Source organism: Zonotrichia albicollis, chromosome 1 (assembly GCF_047830755.1).
Source record: "Zonotrichia albicollis isolate bZonAlb1 chromosome 1, bZonAlb1.hap1, whole genome shotgun sequence".
In the NCBI taxonomy this organism is placed as follows: Eukaryota; Metazoa; Chordata; class Aves; order Passeriformes; family Passerellidae; genus Zonotrichia; species Zonotrichia albicollis.
The window spans coordinates 11,109,569-11,130,328 of NC_133819.1; the positions used below are offsets into that span (position 1 = coordinate 11,109,569).

The 20,760-nt window shown below is 40.8% G+C and overlaps 1 protein-coding gene and 1 long non-coding RNA gene across 3 annotated transcripts in view; one reads left to right on the forward strand and one right to left on the reverse strand.

Annotated features, from left to right (window-relative positions):
- Positions 1-14,902, reverse strand: part of ADARB2 (adenosine deaminase RNA specific B2 (inactive)) — a 306,015-nt gene extending 291,113 nt beyond the window's left edge. For both annotated transcript variants that reach the window (XM_074555648.1, XM_074555715.1), the window contains exon 1: positions 14,379-14,902. In XM_074555648.1, the coding sequence (XP_074411749.1) occupies positions 14,379-14,478 (100 nt within the window). In that variant the 5' untranslated portion in view covers positions 14,479-14,902. The remainder of the gene's footprint in view (positions 1-14,378) is intronic.
- Positions 14,903-15,025: 123 nt separating this feature from the next.
- Positions 15,026-20,760, forward strand: part of LOC141731318 (uncharacterized) — a 64,095-nt gene continuing 58,360 nt past the window's right edge. Inside the window, exon 1 of the long non-coding RNA XR_012583360.1 lies at positions 15,026-15,271. This is a non-coding gene — a long non-coding RNA (uncharacterized LOC141731318). The remainder of the gene's footprint in view (positions 15,272-20,760) is intronic.

Here is a 20,760-nt window from a genome sequence, read left to right on the forward strand (position 1 = left end):
TTGCTAATTAATCAGTTATAATGGTATAGGGGATTACAGAGCACAATTAAAACACACTGAAAACAAGAATGACAAAGGAGGATGGAGAAGCAGCTCTGTCAACAGACAAACATCTCTACACAAGCAGCTAAAAATGATGCAGCTCATAAAAAACTTGTGCTTAAGAATTAAAATCCAACTACAACAACAAAAAGACAATGTTATAAACTAAATTAATTCCTGGAAATTTGTTCCAATGTTTATTTAAAAAAAAATACAGGGTTGGATCCAAGCTCCTTATGAAGCACAGGACAAAACTTCCATTGAGTCCAGCCCTTTACAGAAATATGAATGTACATTAATACAGGCATTGCTGGAGCACATATTGGCACATTAATATGCATAGTACAAGAGAGTCTGTGCTTAAGTACATAAATAGAAATTGAATATAAACATATGCATTCATAGCTTTGAAGTTCCATTCGTAACAAAACACCATAGAGAAATTATTAGCATTTTTACAAGATGATTTCTGCCTAAGTCAGATACTGAAGTGCTACTGATACTTAGAAGGCTTTCAACAGATGGGAGTCTAGACTGATAACTTCTGTGCTAGGCAAGTGTATTTTTAAACCTCATTTAACATTAAATTCTGATGCTGTCCTGTAGGGATGAACTAAGGTCCTTTCCTGAGTGTGCAGTTTTAACTTCCTTGTTTACTATATGAAACCAATTTGGCAGTGATGCACTCCTGATAGTGCCAGTTATCATGAGCCCAATCCTATAAAAATTATCACCAAGACCAATCTGTGCTGAAGACAGTGTCACCTCCCATATGAGAATGTCCTATGAGATGAGGTCCCATAAGCTGTAGGGCCTGGTGCTCCTCAAAAGCACAGATTCTCACGTTATAGAGTAGGATTAGGCTCCTACAGTCTTCCTCTTGATTCTGCTCTCAATCTTTCTCTTTTTTCTAGTGGAAACAAAAAGGGAAATTGTGCTTTAGTTTGCAACTTCTCAACAACATTGATGAATGCATATTTGCTGTAATATTATCTACTCCACTGAAATTAATAGATAACTTTAATGGATGAAAGTGGATATGGTACAAGTGTAGACAGAAAAAGAATAATTTCTAGCTCTTTTCTAGTTTTGGAAAATGAATGCAATAAAGTGATATCCTGTTAGAAATACCTTCGCTTACCATTTATGCAATTTTAAGTTGTATTAGGAAGGTACGATTTATTTGTGTGGTTCATTGCTTGCGCTGTGAGACCTGAATTTGTTCAAAGTATGAACTTATTCTAGATTTAAAATTTTAAGAGCAAACTTATGTAAAAACATAATGAAATCACCTTCAAATCTGCTTACATTCTCACTTCCCATACAAAATTATTTTCATCACAAAAATAATCCCCTAAATTTGTCTGAGATTATTCCAGCAAATCCCACGGCCAACAAATCCTAAAACATGCTCCACCTGTTAGTGAAACTATCATAGTAATTGTCTGGGCTTTTATCTAATGAATATGCATTACAGCAGTCAAAACAAATTCTATCTTAATCTATATTACTGGGGAAAGTTTCTGAAACAAGCTGTTGCAGAGAAATTTATATAATATGTTGTCAACATTCAGCAAAGACAAGCTGTCTGCCAGAAAGGGCTGATGGAAACAGTTTCCTACATTTGGTCAGGGAGATGTATTTGTGCTACCCATAAGCCATGCTTTTGGCCCAAGGTGTGCTGAGAGCATCCCATGCCCTGGTGCCTTTAATGTGCCTGCCCACCTGTACTGCACCTCCCTGCAAAACCTGAGCTGATCATGACCAAAAAGCCACTTTTTGCCATGTGGTTTTCTGTGAGTTACCATCTCTTCTACAATGTGCAAACCACTGACACCTGTTGGGGAAAGGACTGATGGAAATTCAGCTGTCTGCCTGCACAAGGGCTGTCTGTGACGGCACCTGCACCAGGGGTGTGCCTGACACAGCAGTGCAACAGGAGGTATGGGGCAAAACAGCAACAGGAAAGGTACTGGAAACCAATGTAGCCATGAAATGGATTTTCTGAAAAATCCATTCCTTAGAATTTTTTCTCCTGAGAAGCTGAGAGGCCTCAGGAACAAAATGTAAACAATGATTGTCTGCTGCTGTGGAATGCAACAGGTGCATCTGTGATTGGTCTCATGTGGCTGATTCTAATTAATGGCCAATCACAGTCAGCTGGCTCAGACTCTCTGTCCGAGACACCAGCATTTGTTATTCTTTCTTTCTTTTTCTATTCTTAGCTAGCCTTCTGATGAAATCCTTTCTTCTATTCTTTTAGTATAGTTTTAATGTAATATATATCATAAAATAGTAAATCAGCCTTCTGAAACATGGAGTCAGATCCTCATCTTTCCCTCATCCTAAGACCCCTGCGAACACCATCACAATCAAGATTAGCAAGGTTTGTAAAATTACCAAGATTAACAAGATTTTTAAAACTAACCAAGATTAACGAGCTTCTCTTCCCAATCAACTGCCCGCCTATGACGCTCACATTGCTTTTGCTATAACGGCCATTAAGAAATATTCTCAGCCTCTTATCTTGACTTTTTGCTGTCTCCCTTTTCTGCCTAAAGAGCATAGGAAACAACTTTACGTGCCAGCATCAAAGAAACATCTACACAACTCAGGAACTGGTAGCAAGGTCAGTTTAGATATGCTAAAACAGAACAAGCCCTAAGAAGTACATGCTCTAGGAAGGTGCATTATATTTTTTTTGTATCTAGAAAATCTTTAGCAAAATAATAGCAACTTATTATCCAGTTTCTGATTCCACGAGAAAAAGCTAAGCACCAGCACATTTGTATGCAGATCTTGTTACTTATTATTTACTGCTTTTCTGAGCAGCAATGGAATGACTGAAGAAGTGATTTTGCTGAACCAAGGCCATATGTTACCCCAAAGACCTTTGATGATATATTGGTCCTCTCCAGGCACCAATCTCATATATACATTCCTTTTCATAATTTGTATGAATAGCAGCTGCTTCAGTAGGTGAGGATACAAACAAGGGAAGTAAGAGAGCAAAAAGAAGGGGAGGAAAGAGATGGGTGTTTTGATAAATAAGAAACAAATTGAAGAAGTGCAAATATGTGGATTTTCAAGGTTACATACACTTTCATTTTAGGAGTGATTTTTTGGAACATTTGTGATTATCTTTATTGAGATGGCTTCTGTAGTGTTTAATTCATCCTCCTGTTAAAACAGCACTCTGAAAGACCCAAAACAGTGTAATTTGCTGCTGCTTGGTTTCAGTTAATTTCAGAGACAATTGTTTCAGGCAAAATTAAGATAATTATGCATGAGGAATAGATTTTTAAATTATTTTTTAACTTTATAAATTACTTTCCTGGACTCAGAAATGAATCTCAGCTCTTTTTTCATCTTAAGATGTATCTTCCACATTTTAGTCAAAAAACCATTGTTAAAGACAAGAGCGAATTTAGAGTGGTTTTAGCTAAAGTGGAATAGTCTTTTGGTCGTCTGAAGAGCTTGTGCATAAATGAAACTGATGAACTACAGTCAAGGTAAAAATGTAGGGACTGTTACTATGATTTTAATAGAAATTAAAGTGATGAAATTTAGAAATTAGTATTTAATCCTTGTGTAATTAAGTGATTCATCTAAAAGGGTAAATCTCATTTTTAAAAAAAGTAATCTGTAACAGTTTCAATGAATTCCATAAGCAAATTTCAGCATCTGAAGGAAGTAACGTATATTACAAAATTGGAGTTATTGTGGTTATTCTCCAGACTTGTCCACAATATGCTGCATAATACTGAAAAAAGAGCTGCCTTTTAAATGTAAACTTTGCTACCTAGAAACCTCACCCTCAGCATCAACAACAAACCATTCTGGGAGAAACAGAAGCTGAAGAGCAAATGTGATTTAACACCACAGAAGAACCAGATCCCACGCCTTTGTCAAATACAAAAGAGATAAGTAAACACGGAGCCCTCTTCTCTCCACCAGCAGCAGGCAGAACTGCTTTGCTATGCCCAGGGATCGCCCTCTCATGTCTGGCCAGCCCGCAGCCTGGCACACGGCTCACCCTGGCACCTGCAGCTCCGGGGACCACCGTGGCACACGGGCAGTGACACAGGGGCAGTGACAGTGACACAGCCCAGCAGTGACAGTGATAGAGCCCAGCAGTGGCACTCAGGCAGTGACACAGTGACAGAGCCCAGCAGTGGCAGAGCCTGGCAGTGACATCCAGCTCCAGCTGTGACACAGCCATGGCAAGGACTCCTAAAACCAGAGCCAGGTTCCTTGGACACTGGAAAGTGCAGCCACAGCCTCCTGCATTCCTATCTCTAATTAATTCTGCAAAAGATCAACTGCTCTGACTCAGTTTCCCTCCCATAAACGGGGTGAACTTGGCCTGTCTGCCTGTGAGAGTTAATAACTTTCCACAAGTAGTTTGAGAGTGTACCTGGCATGATCACACTGATGCATTTTTATTAACTCTGGGCAATAAGAATCCTTGTGTCACAGACATCTTTTATGAAAAATCCTTTAAGATTTTTTCTCCTGAGAAGCTGAGAGGCCTCAGGAACAAAATGTAAACAATGGTTATCTGCTGCTGTGGAATGCAACAGGTGGATCTGTGATTGGTCTCATGTGGTTGTTTCTAATTAATGGCCAATCACAGTCAGTTGGCTCAGACCCTCTGTCCAAGACACAAGCCTTTGTTATCATTCCTTCCTTTTCTATTCTTAGCTAGCCTTCTGATGAAATCCTTTCTTCTATTCTTTTAATATAGTTTTAATATAATATATATCATAAAATAATAAATCAGCCTTCTGAAACATGGAGTCAGATCCTCGTCTCTTCCCTCATCCTCAGACCCCTGTGAACACGGTCACATCCTTACTGTTTAGGATGAGTTGGAACTAGCTGAAGAGACGGATGATCTTATCATTGTCAGGGAAGAATAGTCCAATGTGCCTTACATTATAAAAGGACAAATTTAATAAGGAATTCGGTGTTAGCCTTCAGGAAAATCTGACAAAACATCTTTGTCTATGGCTTCTTACCACATTTAAGCAGAATGTATCACTTGCTTAAAAATGTGCCTGGGTTAACCAATCTATAAAGCAGTGTTCTGTTAAACTACTTCTGTTACAAACCAGGCTTCTAACTGCAAACGACTATTTCATTTCTGATTACTCAAAAATAGTATATATTTTTAAATTCCCAGGTTTTTTTGACACATAATAACCATCTCCTGGTAACAGGTCCTGTTAGTAACTTACTGCCCATTTTTGCCTTGCAGTTTACACTTTGTGCTGTAAGATGAAAAGATTTCAAAGTTCTCTTTTTCTTTTTTTAACAAAATTAATGCAGAGATACAGTCTTCTTTTAAAAGAATATAAGAGGGTACAAGTTAACCTAGAAAGATAACTTTTGACTTGTTCTGGCAGAACTGAAATGCTTCACATTTGTCCTTGAATACTCTTGCATATTCCCTCTTCTTGTGTAGAAAATTTAAAGAATTTGCACAAATAGTTTTATTTAAAAAAAAAACAAAACCCAAAACCCCACCAAAAAACCACAGCATCAAATGTCATGTGCTTATGGATTCCAGTTAAAGGCACAAAAAGTCCTCTTTGTGGGCACAGTACCAGTTAAAGCAATTCTCTGTTACACAACTATAAAAACTGATCATTATAAACATGAATTGCAAACAAGTCAAGAATCTTGATTTTAGAAACAACAGATTTTACAACAGACACGCATCAGATGCTTTAGCATAAATAAATTATAAACACAGGTCAATCAATAATCTTTGAAGCAGTTGCAAGTGGAAGAAACCTGCTGTCAGTGGTATTAAAGAACATTCCCTTTTTGTACTGTTCCTTTTAAACTCCTAAATCCACAAGCAGCAAGAGCTCAGCCTCACTTTAATTACTGCGCTTCTCAACAATGAGGCACTGCCGACCACTGCAGCCTGCTTCCCAAAATCCCCATTTATGTGGACATGTAAATAGCAATTCATGATTGACAAGAAGAAGGGAAATTACAGCCTGGAAATCAGCTAATGAAAGTTAATTCTGGGTAAGTTTTGTTCAGGAAGCCCTGGGCATTTTGTCTGGTGGTTTGCGGCAGGGCTGCTGGCAGGGATGCCATGTAGAGCACGAGCTCAAAGTTGGCTTCTGCTCCGTTAGTCCTTCTGCAGGATTCAGCTGGAGAACGATCAGCACACAAAGACACTTAACAACAAATCCACCTTTTTGGTAAAGATTTGGGGTTTCCTGACACGAGTATTATGGGTTCCTGCACACACACCTGACTTCACCATGCTGAATTACTTAGCTACTCAAAAAACATACCTACACAAATCTAACATAGAAATATTCCAAAAAGTCTGGCTTATAAGAAGTGTCTTTCACTTCTTTATTTTTCACTCTAAAAACAACAACAACAAAAAAATCATAATCCCTCTGCAGTTGTGCCTTTGTCATTTGTCTATTAGACAACTGTTACTGCTTAGAGAAAGATCACACAGAAATACTATGAGAATTTTTATACATACACTTTAAAAATTACAAACTCATACAGTCTGTATGGATGAATGTGAATAAACACAAATTATATAAGAGTATTTTATTTTTACATCACTAAACAAAATACTTCAATGGAACATAACAATTCTTCACATAATTTGAACTCTACAGGCTTTAAGACCCTTTGTCTCATATAACCCGGAGTTTATTACAGTCATTCACTTCATACAGCTTGACAACTATTATTTCTCACAAAAAATGTATATATGTTGCTATACATTAAGGCACAAACACGTATGTACATAGAAACACAATTCTGCAACCATGACTGATACTGAGAAGTTTCAATTTCAATTCTACTCTGAATAGGGGCAGCAGAATTAGGCCTTATACAAAGGTAACACATTACAGTTGGCTTGAAAGCCATCATTTTACATTTGTTAAATCCCACTATTTAAGGAATAAATAGCCATTTCACAGTCTCTGAGAAGTGGCAAGAAGGAAGCAATTGCATAAAATCAGTTGTGTGTAAATCCCTAAGAAGATGGAAATAAAATATCTGTCAAATTCTACTTATTTCTTCCCACACTTCCCAGCAGCTTTGACTCTTCATGCTGATGTTTCATTAGCATTTGGAGAAAGGTGATTTTATTAATAATTCTGAGCACCATTTCTCTTGCAAGGAACAAAAAATGGAGAAAAAAAAGTCACACTTTAGCACAAAGTATTTTGCTGACATCTACTTATTGCTCGTTCCTTATTCCAGACTTGCACAAAAAATGCCACCAGCACATAGTGCAGGTTTCAGAAACAGCACTCACAAGTGGCACAGCTCCAAAATCAGACGCAGTAGTTGGTTTAGCACTGAGACCAAATTTGAACCCAGCACAAAAACACTTTCAAAAACGCAGATTAGCTTGCAGGGGTAATCCCCTATGACACAATATTCATCTGATGATGATGCACTGGCAGTCATACCAGTACCTGTGGGGTTTTTCTGCTTAACAAATCATCTTGTGTTTGTAAAATTTGTTTTCACTTCCTTTTAATTCACCCTTTTGTTTCTTTTTTTTCAAGAGAAGGAGAAATGGATGGGGTGAATTAATTTTATTGTAATCATCCTAACCTCAGTACAGGATCAAAGTAAGCGACTAGGAATCAGTCTCAATTTCGTTTATTTTTACATATACCACAAATCGTTGAGTGGGAACAGAGAGGAAGGAGACTTAAAAAGCTGTCAGGAGAATTCCAGGGAAATGTGCCTGCCCTTCTCTCAGCTGCGCTGCTGGATTGGGGAGCACAGGGCAGAGGGATGGATGAGCACTGCCACGGCCGCGGAGCCGAGCAGAAAGGTGCCTCCTGAACCGCTGCCACGCCACGGCCTCCGCTGGGGAAACGCCACAGTGCAAAAAGCCTGGCAGTGAGCAGCAGCGATTAAACTGCCTACAAATCACCTTTCCACCTAATCCAAGCAAGTCAGGAGTCAGATAATTTCCCGGAAAAGAGGATTCATATCTCATATTAAAAAAAAAAGAAATCCTTCTTAATGTATCCTACCCAAAGCCAAAGCCTACAGTCACTCAATTGAGCATCAAACTTAGTAGTGCGAGTCTCAGCTGAGCTAATCAAATACCTCAAACTCCCTACAAGTGAGTTTTGTTTTTCCATACCTTGAATGAACAAAATTCCCAGGCTAGCTATGTACAGTCTCAACAGAAAAAGTCCTTCTACTTCTATTAAAAATGCTGAAATTTTCCTTCCTTAAAGACCTCTGTCTCAGTAAATAAAAAAATCAGGAATAAATTAGAGTAGCCCGTTTACCTTCTTTATAATCTTTCTTCTTTAATATGATTCTACTATATATTTTCTTATGATTATCTCTGAAGTAAACAATGTAAACCTTATCAATTTTCTTCTACCGAAAATTTACACATCTCTAATCCCTTTTGCCATATGTCTCTGAAACCTCACTATCTCTAGTACACATTTGGGAGCTAGAACAGCCAGAACGGAATAGAATATACCTAGTGAAAATACACCTTTCATTCATTAATGTCACAGTAATATCTTCAATATTAGCCGTCCTGCTCTTTACGCACTGTGCCCTGCTCCGTGCTTCCCCTGTTATCACGCTTTGCTTAGCAGAGATTTTCATTAAACCAGCCATGGCAATGTCCAGTCCTTAGTCCGCAGTGTGTATTGTTAATTCAGGGTCCAAAAATACATCCTCATATTTCAAATCTGCTGTAAGAAGCAAGAAATTTCAGACTGATTGAACGACAATAACTCCATCCATTTAATGCTTTCTGTTAAGGCATTAAATTTGGCTATTTTATGACTCAGGGAGGGTTGCCTGTTAGTATGGGTTGACAAGCTGCTTCCGCCAGTTAACAAAGCAGTCTTTTTAATATGTTATATATCACAATATGCTGTTAGAACTCCTCCGGGTTGGCTGCTTTGTTTCAAATTCATACAGCAGGGAACAAAGGTCAGCCACAGCAGAAAGGTAAGCGCTTCGTTTTACTACTGAAACTTGCATAATTTGCAGGCAAAACAAGCTGGTTTACACAGCAGACGTCAAGTTCTTCACAGATTCCTTGAGAATGATCTATCTGCTGATGCATATCAGCCTTTTTTGTCTGGATAACTGATCACTTACACAGAAAAAACGGTAAACTGCCTGAAAGGTTGTAGAGATAGTTAGCAGCAAACACACGGATCAATTCACGTTCATTACTACTCGCAAAACCTATACAATATTGGCCAGCAGTAATTCAAAAGTAGTACAATTAACAGAGATCAGACAGATATCCTCATGTTCGCTTTTTTGAGACAAACATATATGGCATTAAAGGAGCCTAAGAATACAGTTTGCACAGACCTTTAGTAACTTGGTACTTCGCAAGGCAATTTCATCTAACCTTTAATTTTTAGTGCAGCATTTTCCATTTTAGGTTATCACTTCAGAAAGGGCTGCCTTTAAGTATTTTTCAAAACTCCATTAATACCACTTAAAGTGAAACTTGTACGCAAAGCTCTCACCTTATGGGAGAATTTTCCTACGCAAGTCACAAAGGAGAACCTACAAAATTTTAAGCAATATGAAGTGATTTCCAACAGTAGGATTCCTTGCCACTAGCTTTATATGCCTGTGTGTTGCCACTGAGGAAAGCAAATCCTCTAACAATATCTGCGGTCAGAAAGGTAAAAATTACAATATACGTTATTGCTCATGTAAGACGTGGTCAATATTCATACCAGTGCTTTTTCCACTTACATAATTAATACTTCAAGATAAAGTTGAAGTATTTTGTTCTCTTTGAAAGTAAAATACACCATTCTATTGTCCTCACAATTACATGCTGTTCTTTTTGAAAGTAAAATACACCATTCTATTGTCCTCACAATTACATGCTGTTGCTAGGAAGTTACAACTCTGCTATAACCTAATCGTCTGCTATTTAGATATGGACTCATGAATCCCATATTTTTATTCTAAATTTAAGTTCAGTCATCGTAGCTAATGTCCTTGATGCTATCTCAAATTGCTGTCATTACACGGATCACTAGAAATTGGAGGTAATAGTAAAAAAAGAAAAGAAAAAAGAAAGCTACCAAATTAGATGATGGATAAAGGTTTAATCAATTTAATTTTATCACCAAATCCATTCCCTTCCTCTCGAGCTGTCAGGGCATGAGATAAGCGAAACACGTCGTGAAGCACAACACAATCCTTTCGTGGGGAAGGAGTTGTGTCCCTGAACCTCGCCAAGATGAAGCACGCTCATTTATTACTTTGGCATTGCAGGATGATGAAGAACCAAGCTGGTTTCCTCCCTTCATCTTCAGCACAATCTTTCTATTTCATTAATTTTTCATGGAATTTCATTTCGCAATCATTTTGCCTCTCTCACCCACTTGCTGCCCTTATTTAGTTTATTCTGTCAACTTTTATTTCATGCCCCATTGTATCAGCAGCGACTCTGGCCATGGCTTTCTACCACACCAGGGATACCTGATGCCCTCCTGCTTCCAGTAATTAACTTCACTCAGCAGCCCTAAAAATGGCATTGCAAATAAGGGGTCATAATTGTTGTCTTAGACTGGAAAATAACTCAGAAGGGTTTTCTATCCAATCCCCTATTTCATACTTACTTTCTGTGTGTTGATTACCAGGAAGTTGCTGGAGGCTGCTGAACTGTGGCCTTCTTAGTATTATCAGTAAATGGCAACTCTGCTTTTGTTTGGTCTATGTGTAATGACTTATCTGGGAAAACAAGCCTTCTTTTCAAAACCTGTACCACAGGCAATGAAATTGGCACAAGCTGTGCTGAGTTCTGCCAGTACTCTGCCATATTCCAGAGGCCTGAGAAAACAGAAGAACCCGCAAACGCTGTAACCACGTATAAACCCCAAAAATTTTAAACGGGTTTCTCTAAATCAATAGGTATCATTTTCTCTCCTATGGTCATTTTATACACACCGACTAAAAACAAAACAACAACTCAAAACCAAGCAAATAGAGAGAAATATAAAATATCTATTACTGCTGCCACATGAAATTAGTATGCAGATAATCTGTCAAGCATCCATATTTATTTTTAATTAGATCTTTGAAAAATTAAGATATTTACTTCCTGCTGAGAGTTAACATACTGTTTTAAATGACAATGAAAATATTTCTACCTATACTAATTCACCAAATATGTCTAAGTATCCACATTTTAACTTTTTAACACACATTCTGCACAGAGTGTAAAACTGAATAAAACCACTCTAAGTCTAGGTTTGCAATATAACATTCACTGCACAGACATTTATTGTTGAGGCAGGATCTTCTTACTGAAAGGATTGCTGGATTTCATAAGCACGAAAATAAGATGCATGCAAATTAATTACTGGATGATAATATTGTGCACAGGAATAATTTTCGGTGTCCTGCACTTTTCAGTGCTTGATTTGCATATAGGGATATTGGTTCTCTGACTCTTACTGCATGTGTTTTTTATTTTTGTTTTTTTTTTTTTACTTTTAGGCCAAATGCAGAAGGAAATTCAGATATTCAGAGAATGCTGTTTGTTTTCCTTGCTTGAACTTGCTTTCTGCCCCTAGGAAACTCCTAAAACAGAGCATCCAGGTATGGAGTGAAGGGCTATACCCACACACACAAATTTAAAATTCACACTAACCAGAGCAAAAAGATGACTGAAAACATGGAAAGCAAAACAGAAGAGACAAGCAACACTGCTAAATAACAAATAATAACTGTCTCTGCTGCTGTACATTCCTAGATATTCTATTAGGCAGTGTCTCAACCTGGTTTTACAGTTCTATGTAACATGTGTAATAAAATATAGTAAGTTGTATAAATTATTTGTTGAGTCCATTTCCTTAAGGACTGGGGATGTGTAAACAGATAAATTCATTTCCTTACTTTGTCTAATACTCAATTTAAATTTAAGATTATAAGGATTTTTTTTGCCTCCTCGTGTTCCTAGGTATCCCTGTGTATGGATGTGTAAACCTATGTGTGTAGTTACACACTTTAAAGTGGCTACCAAAAGCATTCCTGCTATAAACAACAAGATATGCGCTGGAGAATAGCTCAAAGCAAGTGTCTTTAGTCTAACTCTCTGCAGAGACTTTCTCACAATCTATTAAACATATCAAACCTGCAAAACAGTGGAGCCGACAACAATTCTCATTTAAAAAATCGTAATTTAATAGCCTAATAAACATTTTGACTAGTTCTCTGAATAGTCTGTTTGTGAAGCAACACCTCCTTATGAGATACCATAAAAATAAAAAGAAAAAAAAGATGGTCACTAAATAAAAATAAAATATAATAGTAAAATCCAAACATGATCTTATACAGGGCATGCTTCAAGTTACAGAAATTTTTTGGCCAGCATGATTTTACAGGAATGTGTAGTTTTTTAAATGTGTACTGTGATTACAAAGAAAGGAAAACCAAAATCATACGGACACAAATCTGTAATTAGTATACTAACCACCTACATTATCTGAAAAGTGGTTACAAATAGCACATTTGAAAGCATAAAAATTAACACTTCAAGTGCACATCCTATTGATGTTGGCCAGTTAAGCGCTTTCTAGAATGCGATCCACCTCCAGCTGTACATTCTGCAAATAGCTGTCAGGTACCAGGTTATTGTTGAGCAAGTTTTCATGTTGGTTTATTTTAACACAATCAACTTCCACCTTGTTTTGGCAAAACAAAGCAAAAAAGGACACAGCAGAAAAGTCTTATTGAAAGACCCTAACTTTCGTCTGCTCTTAAAAACAAAATAAAACCAAGTACCTTTTCTCCACTGCATAGATTAATGGTTTATTCTTTTCTCCTGACCAAGTACAGGTCACCAAAGCTAAGCTAAGTTTGCAATTCTGTAGAAAAACAGTTTTTCTAGAACAAATCAGCATAAAAAAGTCTGCACAACACAACTTGATTACAGGGAAATGTAAAGGATACTGAGTATGCAGGCACTCCTTTCTGAGAGTTTTAAAATTTATTCTGTAATGCCAAGTAAAAGGCAGCCTTTCACACCAGGTGTTATAAGCTGCTAAAAACCCAGAGTAACAAGATGAGGTTGCACAGCTACTTGAAGTCCTGATATATCTGCATGTCTGTTGTTCCTATTTGTGCGCAGGTCACTTTGTTACTATGATTTTGAATACAGAGTCAACAGATGAAAGCAAAAACAGTGACAAATGACAATCAAATGCCACAGCCTTGCATTTAGCATTTGGCCCGGTTTTAACAGCCACTATACAGAAGCTGCTTTCGACATCTTCCTAAAAAGTTATCAAATACTGCACTTAGTAACTTCAACATAATCAATAATTAAGAGACACTCAGCTACTGGCACCTATAAATTAGGTTCTCTAGAATCTGAAGGAGAAACAGTATATCCAAAGCATCAGCTTGAGTGCTAGCTGAGTAAAACTTGTGTGAGTACCATACAGAGATCATAATTACATGTTAGATTATATTTACTGCTTGGATAAACACTCGGACTTCGCATCTCCGCAGCTGAATGCCTTGCATCTGGGCATCTCTGGCACTCTGCTCCTCGTATCCGTTTATTTTACTTTAAAGCGCTCACAGTCGGTTAACTTCGTATTTTTCAGGCAAAACATCAAAAATCAAGCGGTAGTGTGTCATCCCCTCTACAGGAGAAAGCAAGCCAGCCTTGCGAAGAGCTGCTATCTAGGGCATATTCCCTGTTCGCAATGACATCCTGTAGCTTCACTTTTCCTGCTTACGGCAATTAGCGCCTTCCTACCCGGGGCTCGCTTACGGACGGGGAACAGCACCGAGACACAAAAACTTGGCGGACCTCGTCTAGAAAAGGAGAGAAGCGGTACTTTGGAGGGCGCGACAGCCCCGGGGGGCTCCGCGCCGCGCTCCGCCCGGGCAGCGGCACCTGCTGCCCGCGGGCTCGGGCGGGCTCCGGGCCGCGGCGGGAGCGGCGGGCACCGCGCCGGGCCGGGCCAGGCCGGAGCCCCGGGACGGCCCCGCCGCAGCAGCCCCGCACTGCCCCGGACGGGGCCTGCCGAGCCCCCCGCCACACCCCGTGGGTTCAACCTCGGGCCGGCACAAGGCAGGGACGGCGGCGAGCTGTGCCCGGCGGCGGTGCCGGGGCGGCCCCTGCCCTTCCCGGCTGGCCCCGAACACGGCACCGCCCGGCCCGCCGCGGCCGTCGGGGCAGCGCAGGGCTGGTGCCGGCGAGCGCTGACAATAGAGCTGCGAGCAGCCGGGGCTGTGTAGATGGCAGGCGGACAGAGCGGGAAAAGAAAGCAACAAGAAAATTGCATCTCTCTTACCTTTCCTCTTTGATCTCCTCCTCCTCCTCCTCTTGGACTTGCATCTCAGCTGCCCGCTCGGCCCTCCCGACGCCCTGCTGCTGCCCAGGACGGATGTCATGCCGGTACCTCAGCGAGCAGCACCGCGCCAGCGTGTTCTCCTCCCGCGGAGTTTCTCCTCGTTCTGGAGGCGGCTTTTATAGGGCGGTGGGTCGGGCCGGCGGGGCCGTGCCGGGGCTGTGCCCGGGCTCCGCTCGGCGCTGCCGCCGCGCTGGGGTCGCGCCTCCGCCCCGACGTGCCGGGCCCGGCCGGGGCGATGCCCGGGGGCGCCGCCGCGGCTCTGCCGGCCCCGCGCCCACTTTTTGCACCTCTGCGAGTTGCCGGGCACCGGCCGCTTTGAAGCCGACGGTGCGGGGGTGGGGGGGGGCGAGGGGGGCGGATTTGCTGCTGCAAAGTCTCCCGCAGCCCAATCGCTCCCGCCGCCCGGCGCTGACATCAGCTCCGCCAGCCCTCGCCCCCAAACTCCGCTCCCCCGGAGCTGCCGGCTGTGCCCGGCTCCCGGGAGAGAGCCAGGGAGAATGGCCCCGTAGGGAATAAAAACATCCTGCCGCCTCGTCTTGGAGGAGCCGGAGGGGCAGCTCGCAAGAAAGGAGGCTGCAGGGAGGATTTCAAGCCTTTTTTTTTTTTTTTTTTCTGCTTTAGACCATGTGGACACTGAACAGTCCGCTTCCACATACACAGAAATGCCTCTGCTGTCCTCCCCAACCACGCAGTTATTAACTAGTTCACTAATTGCGATGCTTATTATTCCCAGTGAAAGAATATGAATTACTGTTGAAGGATCCCTGTGTCAACAAACCTTATGCAAGAGGATAAGTGTAGCGATTCCCCTTGAATCTCCAGTTATTTTTAAGGTACGTGCTCTGTTACATTCACGATCAAGGGCAAAAGCTCTGTGAAAAGAGGAGTGTGTTGTCGCTCAGACTCACACATTAACACTCTGCAGTGCCTCATTTCGGCAACTGTGCAATTAAAGTGTCGGGAGCAGAGGGGCTTTTACAGAGAGGAAAGATGACAACAGCAATCCTCTGAAAAGCTTGACTACAAAGCGTTACATGTTCGTTACAAAAATCCAGGGTACACAACAGATAAGATACTGCTGTAAGTTACGAGAGACCTACTGCTTCTATGCTCTGTTGTCCTTACATGTCTCGTTTAAAAACACGTATCTGGAAACCTTAGGTGGTGACTGGAAAATGGAAGAATATCTAGAAAAATTATGTTAAATAATGAATGTCATCATTAGTGCCTACTGCATTTGCAGTTGGCTGAAGGAGCACAGCAAACCCTTGTTTATCAGAACTCCTTTAAATCTAAAACTTCCTCTTGTTGGAATGTAGGTTACCTGGCTCCTGCTGCTAACCACTTCCACTGCAACCCTCCCAGCTATTAGAAACCCTCTGTGTTTGGCTCGTATATAGGCCTCTCTCTGTAATTTTTGGATAAGGCAGAGCTACATGTTTCAGATTTTCAAATAAAATAAACAGAACCACTTCCATAAAAGTCCCTAAAGGTGCTCACTTAAACCAGGATATGGATAACTCAGGCGTACCAAGATGATGTCACCCAGTGGACCCTCTGTGCTCCACGAAGCAGGTCACATATGGTAAGAAGGCCCTATGTGCCCTCACTTTCAGCTGTGTGGCTCAGGGGGAACTGCTCTCCCATCTCAACTGCTAAAGAAAGAGAGCCTGAGAATCCAGACCTGCATTGCTTGAATGTCAGATATAGTTCAGGAAGCTCTGCATGAAAGTAGGTTCTTACTTGCCTAGTTTTTACAGGTTGCTGGCAGAGTTTTTTACAATATACACGTCACCCAAACTGCTACATAGCTTAAGTAAACATCTCTTTAAAGTGCTTCTGTCTATTTCAGGGATAAAAACTTGTCTGCAGGGAAACAGAGAGGCAATCAGTATTTTTTATTTTCACTTTCAGCCTTTAACCTTCCTCCCCTTTTCCTTCTGATTTCTGTTGTTCTGACCACAGCTAACTCTCATCTATTAATGTGGCAAGAACTTGTAGTTGTATGTGAAATAGTGACTGCTGCAGCAAAACACAACTTCGTGTTCAACTGTACATCAAAGTTCTGACCAGTCTGGTATTTAAGTCACTTAGTTTAGAAGCCAGGTTTAGAAAAGTGTCTTTTGTATTTCAGTACCAATCTGTGTTCTCTCCATCATGGATCTAAAAAGGAAGCCAGATCCAATTAAAAGGAAAATGAGCATCCTGGGACATTAATTCATTTTTAGGAGTGGCTTCAGGCTCAGCTCATTAGATTTTCTGAAGGCTTTATTTCTGATAATATTTTGTTAGCATACTCTCAAAATTGCTGGAATCTAACATGTTAAGAAGACAGACTGGCATTGCCCGTCCCTTGATAAGTCATGCTACCAAGCCAAGGTGAAAAGCCACCAATTCTCAGACTGCTATTCAGTGCTAACAGATTCAGGAACTGCTTTTGATTTCTAGGCACAGTTCTAAGAAAGTATCAGCCAGGCAACATTAGCAATGACACATCTATACTGGTGGTATAGCTCCCTCCTAGGCTGGTTTCAGGACTGGGGAAGGCATGAAGACAGCTGAAGTCATGCTGCTGAAAAGTTTCCACTTGGCCTCAAGAAAGTGTGAAAGGCAGTCATATTTTTATACTGTCCAGCTACAAGGTCAGTAAAATTCCTTAAATGTGCTGTGCTTATTCATCTTGTTCCCCACAATGGAAGGAGTTGGCTTTTCCACCCAGTGAAGTGTCCTATTTCAACAGTCTTTTTTAACTTGAATGCAAGATTTCCAGTCCCACCCGACTGGGTCTGTGTCTCTGCTCAGAAAAACATGTACATGTTTTCAAGCACTTTGGTAAAGTGACATAAACTCAAACTAGGAAATACAAAACCAGTATCAATGAGGTGGGAAAAAGCTAAATTATAAAATAGCACAATTTCTCTCAGTTATGTGCTTATGTCTACCATTAGCCAATGCACTTGACAGTTTTATCATGCCACAGAAGCTATGGCTGTCCCTCAGTGCCCTGGTAATGATTGTTGGTGGTGTTCCATGCTCCTTTTTGTTGAGTAAAGCATCTCGGGAATTTTTCATCTCCATGGGCCAACAACCTGTGGAAGTTACAATTACTACTTTCAAACTGAAGTAATTCAGACCGTTCTTTGTTATCTTCAAACTGAATTAATTCAGATTGTTTTAAAGGCATAACTTGACACACCTTGACATACAGACTGTGAAGAAATGCACATCATACCAATGCACAGTCTCCTATCCAGGCCTAGGTGAGTCAGCCAGGTAGGAGAGTTTAGGATGCATGTCCTGGTGTAAATGCCTCTTCTCTGCGCTGTCCAGGAGCTGTGACTCCTCTCATGAACCCACTGATCCCAGCCAGCACATCAAAAACCCCTGTCCTGTTCTTGTGAGATAGACAGGTCTCTCTCAGTGCTTGAGGTACCCAAGCAAGAAGTCCAAGCTGTGCCGGATTTGTGACAATTCACTTCACTCAGGTTCTCTCAAAAGGGGAGAGCTGAAGGGCAGTCCAAATAGTTTATTAACTGGGAGACTGATGGTGAATATGAGAGTATGACAGGGAAAGAGTGTGTGAAACTGGATGGCAGGTTGCACACCTTAATTATGCATTACCATTTAAATTTCCGTGCCTAAGCAATATAGTGTAGAGTTAGTAATCAACAGAAAAAGAAAAAAATTAAAATGGATGAAGGGAAAAAACAGTCCACCTTCATTTCAGCTAATGACCAGCTTTAGGGAAAAAATCTTTGAGAAAGTTCTACAAATCTGAATACTAGGTCCATGTGTATTATGGGTGGCCAGTACTTTTTCTGTACAAACATATTTAGATGAAATAGAATAAATATGAGATCAACTTTTTTCCTTATCCTTCTGTTTTTTAAAATTTAGAGTAGCTTGATTTTCAGTGACATGATAATAAAAAAAATGCAGGTGAAACAATTTAAATGCTATATTGAACATACAGAAATGCAAATATGTAAAACGATGTTGAGCATCTAAGATGTCTCAGGGAATGCCCCGCACAAGTGTTGCAGCATTTGCAGGGGATGCTTCTCTCAGAGCAAAAGGGTCCTGCTGAATAGCACAGCAAGTGGGAGAGGCATGCTCCAGACTCTGCACTTCCCAGAATATGCACAAACCCTTGAAGAAGAGGCCATCTGGTTGCCATAGTGCACAGTTTGCAGCTGTCCTGTCCCTTTCCTGAGGAGCTATGTACACTGCAAGCAGCAGGCCATGGTAGAAATGTTTGCAATTTACTGCTTGGGAGCAGACACGCCCTGTAGGCTCCTGACAGAGGACAGGGATGCAGTAGCCACCATCTATTTTTTACCCCTCCTGTCCATCCCGTTTTTGTTTGATTTTGCTTCCTCCTGCCTGTGTAGGTAGAGAAAAAAAAAAAAGCCCTTAGAATTTGGAAGATAAAAGATGCTCAAGGGTGTTAAAGCAGGACATGAATGCAATCGTGTGGCTGTGCAGGTGAGACTCCAGAGCCTTCTGCCGCAAAATGCCTGCACTAATCCACTCTTGCCCTACTTACAAGGAGCTGTCAGTGTGGTTATTTGCAGCAAAAAACCACTTTAGCTTTGGGGCCAAACATCACAGGGTGGTGATGAAGCAATGAGGGTAGGGATCCATATTCAGTGTATCAAGTTTGTCAGAAAAATACCTCACTGCAGACAGGTCCTCCTGTCTGCTTTGCATACTCTTGCACATGAAATATCCCAGGCTGGGTAGCACTGTGGTATTGCATAGCTGGAGGTTAAGGCAGTGCTAAAAGGATTTGCACCCTCACTAAACAGCAACAGAACTGAAGAGATCTGGGATTCTGTGTTCTCTGCTATGGGAAAGCCACAGCAGCCAAGTTTCATCTGCCACAGGAGAAGCTTCCCCTATCCCCCTCATTTCTCCAAACCCCATGTCTGGTCTGATGGGGCTTTAGAGCAACGTGCCAACAATAGGTGGCATCCCTGATGAGCATGAGGTAACCATTTCAAAGCTGCATAGAAAATAGTCTCTTTAATGGGGAAAATACCTAGGTGTCAAAGACTGCAAATTGTTGTAATTAGTAAGCCTGTATATGCCACACAAACCAGCAGCAGTCACTGGAGATGAAACAAAACTTTCTGAAAGATGCTTGTATGGGCATACTAGGACATAATTCAGCAGCTCTGACTCTTCAGGGGAGTAGAGGTACAGCTCATCACCAGAAACAGTTTTGATTTTTATAGTGTTTTCTGTGTTTGTAATAAACTGAACCAAAATGTGGAATGAAAATGTCCCAAAAGCAGAGATGTCTGAAACCTCATTCTGTCATCAGATGTTTTAATCCCAGCCCAGACTGGTCATAGACAGTTTGTTCATATGAGATTAATTTGTTCACAGGCCTTCTGGTAAGGCCCCCATTGTACAGTTTTCTTTCTGTGCCAGTATCCCAATCCACTTTCTTCAACCACTTGGAAATACTTCAAGTTGTAACAGATTATCGTTAATTTTTTATTACCAATAATTTATTATTAATAATTTATTATAATTCTTATTACTGTTATTCTTTTCAAACAGTAATTCTCTGACATTGAAATACTGAAAAAGACATTTTTGTCTTCTACATCCTTTGAATAAAACCTTGAAGGCAAAGAGGCTGCTGGGGGAAAGCCCCCCATGCTGCCATGTGTTTTGCGGAGAAAAGAAGAAACCTCACAACTTGTAAAAGTTGTAAAGCCCGGTATGCTTTTATTACGACGCGCGCCGGACGCAAGACTCCCCAAAAGGGCATGCGTGCCCCTGGAGACTCCGAGTCCCCTTTTTATCCCCCCTTCCAAATGCATATGCATACAGTTTCAAATTAAGTTCATACATATTCATCTTGCATGACACTTAGCACTAATTCTTCTTTATCGGAGGAATTCCTAGGTCGGGGGCAGATTGACCTCGTGGTTTTTCTGTTTTTCTTTCTCTGTCTCCTCGCTGTCTCTGGAACGCGGCCTCTCCTTCAGCTTTAGCTCCACAGACCCTTCACCTCTCCCAGACACTTCACCTACTCTGTCTCATTCCCCCCTTTCCTAGGAAATAAGTAAATTCTTTTACTTAAGGAAAATTTCCACGACAATAAGTGTCTTTTAGCGCTTTACCATGTACATTCGACAAAGTGGTTAGTACAGCTATTCGTTGTAGCATCCTACAATTCCAAATTAACAATATAATAGACAATCCTAAGCTTATCCCAACTAATATCAGTAAAACTACAATGGGGTGACACAACTTATTAAGGACTCCATTCGCAGTTGGTGACCATCCAAAGATCACATCTCACCAG